Source organism: Maylandia zebra, linkage group LG2 (assembly GCF_041146795.1).
Source record: "Maylandia zebra isolate NMK-2024a linkage group LG2, Mzebra_GT3a, whole genome shotgun sequence".
Classification (NCBI taxonomy): domain Eukaryota; kingdom Metazoa; phylum Chordata; class Actinopteri; order Cichliformes; family Cichlidae; genus Maylandia; species Maylandia zebra.
The window spans coordinates 10,639,403-10,652,177 of NC_135168.1; the positions used below are offsets into that span (position 1 = coordinate 10,639,403).

General features: G+C 43.7%; 1 protein-coding gene across 2 annotated transcripts in view; it reads left to right on the forward strand.

The window, feature by feature from the left end:
- The window catches only part of LOC112432752 (NLR family CARD domain-containing protein 3), a 75,293-nt gene extending 66,558 nt beyond the window's left edge, over positions 1-8,735 (forward strand). For both annotated transcript variants that reach the window (XM_076889016.1, XM_076889014.1), the window contains exons 3-5: positions 589-641; positions 4,389-4,673; positions 6,946-8,735. In XM_076889016.1, the coding sequence (XP_076745131.1) occupies positions 589-641; positions 4,389-4,673; positions 6,946-8,735 (2,128 nt within the window). The remainder of the gene's footprint in view (positions 1-588; positions 642-4,388; positions 4,674-6,945) is intronic.
- Positions 8,736-12,775: the final 4,040 nt, after the last annotated feature.

Genomic DNA, 12,775 nt, shown 5'->3' on the forward strand with positions numbered 1-12,775 from the left:
AGAGCCAGTTTAAAGGAGCCTCACAAGCTCACACATGACAGCTTCATCAACATGGAGCTCTGAGTGTTTATTAAAGGATCATTGGACGCTCTGACACAGCTGACTGCAGCCTTTAGCTGTGAGCACACAGTGTCTCACATTTACATTCACTTCCCTGTCAAACTCAATAACTTTAAACAGCTGCTGTTATCAGGTGAAGATAGCAAAGCTTTCAGGGCTGAGCCCCAGTGTTTCAGGATAATGGCCCCAGAGACCACAGTCACATATGTGGGGAAGGATTTTAAGTTTAAAACTTCCTTTAAGCACTAACAGCAGAGACGCACAAAGTCGCAGACAGGGAACAAAGTATTTTAGGTTTGTATTGTCAGATTATTTAATCATTATACTGAACAAATATGTGAAAAAGTAAAAACCTCTATTATGACGAGGTTATCACTACATTCACATGTCGTCGATGTGTTCTTTCACACAGATCAGTTTCAGTGTGTGTGGCCCGTACACTAAACCATGACACAAATTCATATGATGTGACACCCAGACTGTGTTCACTGTTTCTTTTGGTAAAATCATCTTCTCGTGTTTTTATAGAAAGATGATGGAAGAACCTAAAGAACAGCCAGCCAAAGCAGCTCCATCAGCAGGTAGGAGATCAGTGCTTTGTATGATGAGACGTATGGATGTATAGACTTCAGGCAGATTCTTTTTTGTAACTGTGACAAGTACATAAAATTCACGAGTTGTAACCTGTCCTAATCTTTGCCTTAATCTTTCTGTGGGACATTAATATAACATGAGAACTTCCAGTCTAAGGAGTTTGGCAGAGAAACAACTGGACTTTTTTGTACTTTGAACCCACATATGAGGTTAAAACGATGCCACCTTAAAATGAAACTGAAGAAATATTGAAACTGAAACAAATGTATTGAAAGTGAAATGATAGTGAAAAAACATAAATATAGAAATTTAAAGAAAAAACTCACTGTTCATGTGGTTTTCACACTTACATCGTTTTTTTCCACGTACAGTTATTTTTTCAGCTTCAATTAGTTGGCACTGCTTCGGCATCTGAGGGTGCGCTTGAGGGGCGGGGCTTCAGAGCCACATATATGAGCCACATATGTTTGCGCACATTATATTGCTGACCAGTGACTGTAGAAATCATGGACGACCTAATATCTGCAGCAGCCGCAGTCATGAAGAAACTTGCGTATCTCTGAACGGCACATAGAGCGGGGACGCTGAGAGGAGGTCCAGCGTTTACCGACTGTTTCAAACTGACAGACTCAGGTGTTCTTCAGTGTCTGCCTGACAGAAGGACCTGAGAGCCGCCACAATATTTTTGGTAAGTGAAAGGTGTTTGTAAGCTAATCTGTAGCTAACATCCTTAGCTAGCTAGCTAAGATGGGCACTCGGCTATCGGCAAAACTTGTTTTGTAAAGTTTGTTTAGCTAACCCGTGCAGGTGAACGAAATGAGCAGAAACGCACCGGGCTGCTCAGTCAGTAACTAACCACAGTTACTGTACTTTTATTATGAGTATTACACTGTAAGGCAACAGGCTGCACTCTGCTGCAGCTCCTGTGCAGAGCTGATTATTAAATATGTGCAAACAGCAGCATGTTTTCACTCTTTTGCCACATCTGTAAGGATATTAACACATATTTTAAAAAAGGCTTGCACTTCAGTAACCCCTCATTAATCATTAATTACAGATTAAATAGCAAAGCCTAATATTTATGTACTCAAACCAAATACTTCTGCTTGGCAGCTTAAGTTAAAATGTGTGTTTCATTTTTCCTCGGATTACATTTTTAGCACTGACTCTGTGTATTGTTTTTACTAAGTTTGTTTCAAATATTCAGGTTAAATAAAACAGTCTGAATCATTCTTATTGAGGTAAGTTCACAAAGTTACATGTGCAGTACAGCTTACATCCTTTGAGAGGGAAAAAAGCATTAATATTTGTTATGATACCTCTGTATGTTGGTGACCACGGTGCAGCAGCAGACTGAACCAGGACTGAAACCTGCTCCGTCTGCTCATGTATGCAGATTCACATTCACAAAGCACCAACAACTCAAAGGTTAACATTATATTGGAAAATCTGTTGGTATATACGGCTTTAAGAAATAAACAGCTCGTATGTGAGCAGAGCTGAAGAACTAAAGAAATGTAAGAGAAGAACTTCAGATCCTGGGTGTGTGAGGACAGAAGGATCAGCTCTATTTCAGATTTGAGATAAACTTTATATTTCAGTTTGTGATGGTTCTGTTCTCTTTGTGATTGCAGGAGCTGCCCTCAGATTCAGACCTCAGCACCACCCAGTGACAGCAGACAGATCATCCAACATGTTCACATGTTAACTGCAGAATGAACTGATGCAAACAGTACAAAGGTTAAAGCACCACATGTGCTGTAGTGAAAGCTGCAGCTGTTTTATGGATAAAAACAAAGTCAAAAGGATTAATCACCCCTGTATCATATGAATGTTGGGTTTTTCTCTGTATCTGTTATTGTACGATCTACTGTACAATATAAAGCACCTTCAGGTGACTGTTGTTGTGATTTGGCGCTATATGAATAAAATTGAATTAAATTGAAATGTAACTGTGTCACTATATATCAGCATTAACAGGACCTCAGCTTGGTGTTTCACAAAGCTGCTGATCTCAGACCTGCACAGCTTCCGTTTTAAACACTGAATGTACTCAGCTGCATGAAGAGCACGTTTGAGTTTCTCTGACACAATTAAATAAAAACTGATGAAGGTCAAAGGTCGTCACTTGTATGTCGAACTACAGACTTGTCATCTGGAATTCTTTCACAGTTTTTTATTTTTGCCAATAGTGTGTTATTTACCATAAAGTGATTCAGAGTCATTCATACCAGAGTAACCATAGAGGATAATATATTTTTAAATATATAACTACCCACAGGACTGAATATAATATCTCTAAGTAAAAGTCCAGAGACTCTGAGGATTATCCAAGTATTTATAACATTACACAAAGCAAAGCTCAAAAAGCTGCTGGCCCTGATGCATTACAGGGCATGCTTGCCCCCCACACTGGATCCTCACCAATTTGTCTATCAAATCAATGGAGTACAGAGGATGCTGTATCCACAGCTCTTCACTGTGTACTCTCACACCTGGACAACAAGAGTACTCATGCAAAAATACTGTTAGTTGACTTCAGCTCAGCATTCAGTACAGTTCTTCCCTCCAAGCTGATCACCAAACGTGTGGATCTTGGACTCAACAACTCCATCTGTACCTGGATCATGGCTCATGGACTTTCTGACCAACAGACCTCAGCATGTTAGGTCAGGCCATAACAGCTCTACCACTGTCACACTCACACTGGCACTCCACAGGGCTGTGTGCTGAGCCCGTTCCTCTATGACTGCAGACCTTAGTATGCATCCAACTCCATCCTTGGACGGGTCTCCAGCTTCAAGTTCTTGGGGATCCACATCTCTGAGAATCTGTCCTGGTCAACTAACACCTCCAGCCTGGTCAAGAAGGCCCATCAGGGCCTCTTTTTCTTTAGGATACTGAAGAAGAATCAACTTCCACCGCTGTGTGATAGAGAGCATCCTGACCAACTGTGTCACAGTCTGGTGTGGGAACTGCTCTGCTGCTGACCGCAAGGCACTGCAGCGCCCAACACATCACAGGGATTCCACTTCCTGGCATTGAGGATGTCCGCAAGAAGAGATGTCTACGCCGAGTATGCATCATTCTCGGACTCCTCTCATACTGCCAATAAACTCTTCCAGCTCCTCCTCCCCTCCAGGAGGCGCTACAGGAGCCTTCAGACTAAAACCAGCAGGTTTAGGAACAGCTTCTTCCCCACAGCTGTCACCCTACTGAACTCAGTCCCCGCTGAGCCTTTCCATCCACACTCACCTAACCCTTCTACACTCCTCCTCCCAGTGACCATGATCCTTTCATTATCAACATTCACCACGTTGGTTACTGCTGTAGTTTTAGGACACTGACATGGTGTAGTCTCTGTTATAGTGCCTACACTGTTATAGTCTGTTCAGAGAGCTACGCTTCCACTACTGTAGATATTTTCATAGCACTCTGTAGATCTGTTTACCTCACAGTGCTTCATCTTTATATATGTATATTTGTTCATAGTATACCTGTATACCTGCCCGTCTGTATAGCAATACAGATCATCTGTGTATCGGTTACAATATTATTTTTCAGTTTCAATATTTTCTTCAGTTTCATTTTAAGCTGGCATAATTTTAACCCCACACATCCTAAAATTCAGTATTTGTTGATGAGATGATGAAGTGTTAATTCAACAAAGTTAGAATATTTTTCACATGATGTCGACTGAGAAGCATGTTTATGTCTCTTTCTTGTTTCTGTAGAGGAGGAGCTTGCCAGGGTGCGGTCAGCCTTTGTCTGGAGGGTAACAACAGAAATCCTCACACAGCTGCTTGAGGCCCTCGTATGTGACACTGTCTTAAATGAGTTGGAGAAAGAATCGATACTGGAGAAGAACCTAGCCAGAGCAGATAAGGCACGCAGCTTCATCGACACAGTGAGGAAAAAAGGAGACAAAGCATGCAAGATAACAATCAAACATCTTCAGATCAAAGATCCTTCTCTTTTCTCTCAGCTGCGTTTGAACTCTGATCCATCTGCTCAACAAGGTGAGGTCATGCATCAGATACCATGAATAAAAATGGTCACCTTGCAGTTTGTTGAGATGTGAAAGTGAAACCTCAGAATTCACTGTAAGAAAAAGGAGAGGGCAAGAACGTCATTCTACGACGAATGTTTGGATTTGTTACATGCCTGCAAATGTATTTTCTAAACTACATGGACGTCATAAACCTGTGAAACTACTTAGATCTAATGTGAGCTGTATTTAATTAAACACAAGTGTTCTTTACTTTTAAAAACCATGCAAACTGATTGCCTTAAAGAAGAAAAGCATGAGTCATTTGACTTAAATGCCACATTTTTATATAATCAAGTTCAAGTTCAAATTTTATTCATCACCTGCAGTGTCAGGTTGCCCTGCAGTGGAATGAACCCGCCCCCCGACCATACACACACAACACAGACATCACATGGGGATACAAGTCAGAGAACGTTGCATTATAGAAAAAACACTGAAATCTACACTACAATGGGAAAGTACAAGGGGAAAAAAGAGACCTCTGCTCATGCTGGGCTACAGGAGGACAGCATGAGAACAGGAAACAAAAAAACTCCTCTGCACAGAAAGCACATAAATGTCCACAGTACAACATTATAGAGCACGTGACCAACAACAAGGTTGGTTAGGGGATAAGGAGTAATCCCAGGCAACACAGCAGCCATCCTGCCACTGCGCCGACTCTCCAGCGTGGGCCCAGACCCGCCTCGTGTTCCCAGGAGGCAACAAGCATCGAAGGCATTGGAAGGGGAGGGGGGATGTGTGAGTGCTTATCAGTGTAAATGTATGTGTGTGCGTGTCCATAGTTCAGCTGAGACAGTGTCCTCCGCCCTATCAGGCTAAGTAAACAGTCTACCAGCCAACCCAGGTGGCCTTGCATGGAATGGGAAGGAACAGACTCAACACAGTCGTTATCAGGGAGTTTTTGTTCAGCTCAGGCCTTGAGCCCACAGCTGGCGCCGAAGGGGTAGCCGCATTATATGATTTGTGATTTTTCTTTTACAAACAACTCATGAGAATTTCAAGCTGTTTTTAACACTCCGACACCGACACTGGTCTCTCAATCTCCCGCTGGATAGCTGCGAGCCTCTCAATTATGTTATTTACCTTCAATTCTGTGGTCTTTTCAGGCTTTTGCTCACAGAGCAGATTCTGAGACTTCACGACCGCAGCCAACTGATCCGCGATGTAATCCAGCTTCCGCCCCAAGGTGTTGTTCCGAGTGGATTCTTCCTTGATGTAATCCAATATACACTCAGAGGTGTTATTCTGAGCCTTCACTGCAGCCGTTAGCGCCTCCAAGCTCTTAACCATGCTGCATTCACTGAGCCCTTTCTGAGAAGCCGCACCTCGTCCCATCCTTTCAATCCCAGCGGGCAGCCTTGTGGGGGTTTGAACAGCCGGTTCCGCTTTCTTAATTCTCCGATAAACCAGGGCCAAGCCAGCTCCGATCAGCAAGAACCCTGTTATCATGGTTCCGAATAGGTACATATCTTCAGCGTCCTCGATCGACAGTCCCGCCAGGCACACGATCCTCCATGTCTGCCACTCGTCCATCGTGTATCCGGCAGGGAAAGTCCCTCCAGGGCACTCGGGCTCTCCCGAGCCCAGACAACTCGTTGAGAAAAGGGTGTCAATAGCATTCAGAGACCAGTTGATCAAATCCATAATGCTCTTTTAGGTTTTTAGACACAGACTGTGAGAGAGTGTTCCAGGGAAGTGAAATACACATGAGACAAGACAAAGACACAAGAGGCTAAGCAGGGAAGATAAGGGGAAGGAGAAGAGGAGAAAAGTGCGACTGCCTTCGCCAAGAGCCAAACGAGAAGGAACATGTTTAGTGTGGCCAGAAAGGGTTTACATTATCTTTCGCCATTGTAATTTACGACAAGAATTAAATGTGAATTACTGAATCTCTCTCAGATGCTTATTTAAATAACATAGCAGTGTTGTTATTTTTGGTGACAAAGTTTGGAGAAGAGGCACAGAAAGCAGAAACCTGTTTAGCCTGCACATGTTGGCATCAGGTACATATGAAAAGCTGCAAAGCAATACAGATGTGTAGGTTCAAAACATTTAATGTGGCTGTTTTCAGGAATTACATTTAGGAATTCCTGTAGCCCCTTTTTTCTGGTTTTCTGGTAGAATAAGTATATTAAAAACTAAAACGTATGATAGGCTCAACAAAGGACAAAGTACGTCAGATAGCTCCTTCAGACCAGATTTGTATTTTTCCTTCTTTTTTCCTTTTTTTGATTCAGATGCTCTTCAGAAGTGTCAGCCTAAACTTAAGTCTAAGCTGAAGAAGTTCCAGCGTGTGTTTGAGGGCATCGCTAAAGCAGGAAAACCAACCCTCCTGAATCAGATCTACACAGAGCTCTACATCACAGAGGGAGGGACTGCAGAGGTCAATGATGAACATGAGGTCAGACAGATTGAAACAGCATCCAGGAAACCAGACGGACCAGAAACAACCATCAGACAAGAAGACATCTTTAAAGACACACCTGGAAGAGATGAACCAATCAGATCAGTGCTGACAAAGGGAGTGGCTGGCATTGGGAAAACAGTCTTAACACAGAAATACAGCCTGGACTGGGCTGAAGACAAAGCCAACCAGGACATCCAGTTCATATTTCCATTCACTTTCAGAGAGCTGAATGTGCTGAAAGAGGAAAAGTTCAGCTTGGTGGGACTTGTTCATCACTTCTTTACTGAAACCAAAGAAGCAGGAATCTGCAGCTTTGAAGACTTCCAGGTTGTGTTCATCTTTGATGGTCTGGATGAGTGTCGACTTCCTCTGGACTTCCACAAAACTGTGACTGATGTTACGATGCCCACCACAGTTGATGTACTTCTCACAAGCCTGATCAGGGGGAATCTTCTTCCCTCTGCTCACGTCTGGATAACCACACGACCTGCAGCAGCAGACCAGATCCCCCCTGAGTATGTTCACAGGGTGACAGAGGTCAGGGGGTTCACTGACCCACAGAAGGAGGAGTACTTCAGGAAGAGATTCAGAGATGAGGAGCAGGCCAGCAGGATCATCTCCCACATCAAGACATCTCGAAGCCTCCACATCATGTGCCACATCCCAGTCTTCTGCTGGATCACTACTACAGTTCTGGAGCGTGTCCTGAAAACCAGAGAGGGAGGACAGCTGCCCAACACCCTGACTGAGATGTACATCCACTTCCTGGTGGTTCAGGCCAAAGTGAAGAAGGTCAAGTATAATAGAGGACGTGCAACAGATCCACACTGGAGCCCAGAGAGCAAGAAGATGATTGAGTCTCTGGGAAAACTGGCTTTTGATCAGCTGCAGAAAGGAAACCTGATCTTCTATGAATCAGACCTGACAGAGTGTGGCATCGATATCACAGCAGCCTCAGTGTACTCAGGAGTGTTCACACAGATCTTTAAAGAGGAGAGCGGACTGTACCAGGACAAGGTGTTCTGCTTCATCCATCTGAGTGTTCAGGAGTTTCTGGCTGCTCTTCATGTCCATCTGACCTTCAGCAACTCTGGACTCAATCTGCTGGAACAACAACAAACAACCTCCCAGAAGTCTGAAACAGGAGAATCTGCAGAGAAACACTTCTACCAGAGTGCTGTGAACAAGGCCTTACAGAGTCCAAATGGACACCTGGACTTGTTCCTCCGCTTCCTCCTGGGTCTTTCACTGCAGACCAATCAGGCTCTCCTACGAGGTCTGCTGACACAGACAGGAAGTAGCTCACAGACCAATAAGAAAACAGTCCAGTACATCAAGGAGAAGCTCAGTGAGGATCTGTCTGCAGAGAAAAGCATCAATCTGTTCCACTGTCTGAATGAACTGAATGATCGTTCTCTAGTGGAGGAGATCCAACAGTCCCTGAGATCAGGAAGTCTCTCCACAGATAAACTGTCTCCTGCTCAGTGGTCAGCTCTGGTCTTCATCTTACTGTCATCAGAAGAAGATCTGGATGTGTTTGACCTGAAGAAATACTCTGCTTCAGAGGAGGCTCTTCTGAGGCTGCTGCCAGTGGTCAAAGCCTCCAACAAAGCTCTGTGAGTAAACATGAACTCATCGCTTCATTCTTAAAATCATGGGAAATAAATCAGAGGTGCTCAGTTCAACGAACACTGCCTTTTAAGAAAAATTAAAAAATAGCACTTAGTCAAATATGATACTTTAAATATTTCTCTCCCGTAGGACATGTCAGCATTTCTGAAATATTTTTGTCTTCAACTCGAATCAAAGCACAATCCAGATCCAGCCTATAAGAACATGAGCTCTGATCCTTCAGCCCCTCTGACAGGTTTATTATCCTCAAGTTGTTCACTTGTCTCCAACAACCAGGAGTCTAGCTCTGTTTTTTAAAGCAAATACTTGAGCTACCAGACTGCACCTACATCGTTTTCAGATGTTCTTATTTTAAGGTCTGGTTTGTGTCTCATCTTTATTGCAATCCCCCATGTCTCTCTGTTTTTCAAATATAAATCTGTTACCTCGGTGTGGCCAGAACAACATGGTGAACCCAAAATACAGACAAAGGTGAAGGAACTGAATATTACTAGACGTGAAGGCTTTATTTACACACAGGAACTTGACACTTGGAATTTTTTAACATGAACTGTGAACTATGGCGGAAGTCAAGCACTTGAAGCTGTGAGCATGAAGTGGGCTCTGTGGTAGGTTTCCGGAAATGGGTCTTGGTTGATGGTAATCTGAGTCACTGTAACAGAGGTAGAGCAGCATCAGAAAGATCACTGGTGGAGGTTACAGTAAGTGAACGAGGTTATCTTCAATGTCTTATTTGGGGTTTCTGTAGCTCAGGAGGTAAAGCTGGTCTGATCTGACCTACTGATCAGAAGGTTGGTGGTTCGATCCCTGGCTCCTCCAGTCTGCATGTCAAGTATCCTTGGGCAAGATACTAACCCCAACTTGCTCTCCGATGCATCCATCAGAGTATGAATGTGCGTGAATGTACTTAGAAAGCACTAAGTTCAGATAAAGTGTTTGTGAGAATGGGTGTGATTGGGTGGATGTGGCATGTTGTATAGAGCGCTTTGAGTACTCCGGGAGAGTAGAAAAATGCTATATAAGAATCAGTCCATTTACCATTTACTTGTCAGTAATTGGAAAGCAACTTGGGGAAGGCAGGTGGTGAGGTCTGGGTGAGTACTTGTTAGCTTTGAATCCAGGCAAAGTGGTCCAGTAAGTCTAAGAGACGAAAGGCATTAATGTGGCTGTGAGTGAATCAAGAAGACCAGCATCCAGGAAAACGTGACTGAACTGCAAGGGTGAGTAGATGATCCGAGGATTAGGAGGTTAGCAGAGTTATTGGGAGTGCTGATGTTATATTCAGCCTAGTAGATTACTGTCAGGTGTGGACAGTGGACAGGCTGACCAGGCTTCACCCAAAGGCAGAAACCAGAGTCTAGTGGGAAACCACCGCCGCTCACACAGACCATGACAGCAGCATGACCCCCCCCCCCCCCCCCCCCCCCCCCCCAAAGCATTCTCTTTCACTTGGCATCATTTACCTCTCCCTTCTCCAATTTCTGATGTGTCCACCTTTGCAATGACAACTGTGATCAGGGTGAACCAAAAAGGTGCCGTGGTGAACAGATACTTAAGTTTGGTGAATGCAGTTTCAGCTTTGGGGGACCAGATGCATGCTGAGACTTGAGTGGTGCAGCTACCTGACTATAGTTGAAAATGAACAGTCTATAAAAATTTGCTATTCCCAAAACCCATTGGAGATGCTTCTTGAATCTACAATGGGTACAAGGGGTAGGCCACTCTGTTAAAGCTTTCACATTTGCCAGATCCGTCTTCACCTGCCCCCGTGCCAAAATGTAACTGAAAAAAGTTATTGATGAGGAATGGAATTCACACTTTTTTGCTTTGACATAAGGTTTATTCTCCAGCAAACGTTGGAAAAATAGCATGGACATGAGACTGATGTTCCTCGCAGGTTTTGGGAAAAATGAGGATATCATCCAGATACACCAATACGAACCTGTCAAGGAATTCCCGGAGGACATCGTTAACTAATCTTGAAACATTGCGGGAGCATTAGTTAACCCAGGCGGCATGACCAAATACTCGTAGTCCCCCAATGGCATGTTTAAAACGGTCTTCCACTTATCTCCCTGATTGATCTGGAAAAAGTGGTAAGCGTTGCGGAGGTGGGGTTTTGTAAACCCTGTGGCACTGTGAAATGGCCTGAAAGCAGAGCTAATGAGGTAATAGGTACTTATTCTTGATGGTAATATCACTGAGGCCCCTGAAGTAAATGCATGGCCAGAGAGAGCCATCCTTTTTCCCCACAAAAAAGAAGTTCCAACTTGAGATGACAATCGTTGGATTATGCCTGCACCGAGGGATTCCTTAATGTACTTTTCCATAGCCGCACACTCAGGTCTAAGCAGGTTATACAGCCAGCTAGAAGGCCGGGTGGAGCCAGAGAGTAGTTCTATGGTGCTGTCCTGTGGTTTGTGAGGTGGCAGTGAAAGCGCTTTACTTTTGCTAAATACTTCCTGAAGATCATGACATTTGGTGGGGACAGAGGAGAGATCTAAAACAGTCTCAGTGTTGGTTGATGGTTCCACAGGTTCCGGTGGACGGGCGGAAACAAGGCAATTTGAATGACAGAACAGACTCTAACTGATTACCCTCTGACCTGACCAGTCTAAGTGGGGGTTATGTAATTCTAGCCAAGGAAACCCGAGTATGAGTGGTTTGTGAGGTGCATGAAAAGCAAAAAAGGTAAGTGTTTTCTTGTGATTGCCAGGGGTGACAGGCTCTGTGCGCTGAGTTATGTGAGGGGACACTCGGTTATTTAATGACTTAGTGGGAATGGGCGGATTAAGGGGGCATAGAGGGATGTTTAACTGTCTCGCTAACTCAGACTCCATGAGGTTCTAATTGAACAAGAGCCTGAAAGGTCTGGTTAACTAGAACAGAGAGTTGGAGTTGCAATCTGGGTTTTTATGTTTGTGTGAGTATCCTCCACCCTTATCCCTGAACTTTCCAGTGGGCAGACCCTGGTGTGGAATCGAAAACAGACAGGTTCATCACGAGAAGCAAGCTGATCTTTCATGGTTTGATTTAATGACTGAAAAACATACAGCGGACGGTGGTTAGCACTGTTGCCGCACAGCAAAAAGGTCCTGAGCAAAAGTCTTTACAAACTCAACCAGGAAATCATCATGCGAGCAGAAAGAAAGAGGATGAGCAGATAGGTAAGCAAGAGAAACCCGCCAGCGTCCCAGGTTTCCAGAGAAGGTTCAGGTTCCAGGTACCTGAAATGGGATGTAATTCAATTCAATTCAATTTTATTTATATAGCGCCAAATCACAACAGTCACCTCAATGCGCTTTATATTGTACAGTAGACTGTACAGTAATAAATACAGAGAAAAACTCAACAATCATATGACCCCCTATGAGCAAACACTTTCGCGACAGTGGGAAGGAAAAACTCCCTTTTAACAGGAAGAAATGTTTGGTGTCAAAGCACAGATCCATCCAGTCTCTGTATTTCAGCTTATTTCCTTTATACACACATTTAACAGGAACAGTTTCAGACAGCTAGTGTTTACCTGACATTACCTGCGTACCTCACAGTTTGCAGGTAATGGGCATAATAATTACTGAACAGAGACATCCTGCTGTGAACTTTGTTGCTGTGGATCTAAAATGTAAAAATACATCTGAGAAGATTTCTAATCATGATTTTATGAGCCCCCAAAGTTTGATTCTGTTCATCTGGACGTAGCGCTCTCAGCGGGAGAAACATTTTGTCACTCATCAAGATGACTTCTTCAGGCTCAGCTGACTGCAGCTTTCCCCAATCTTATAAAGAGTACATCTGCATAATGACTCAAACCTAATGGTCAAGGAACTGACCTCCCAGCCTTATTGTTCCTTCAGTGGGCTGGTTTCAGTCATTATGCAAATGTACTTTTTATAGGGTTGGAAACCAGAAGTCAGCTGAGACTGACGAAGTCACCTGGATGAGTGACGAAATGTTTCTCCCACTGAAAGCGCTACGTCCAGATGAACAGAATCAACTTTTGGGATTTACTAACCTGGATGATTGAG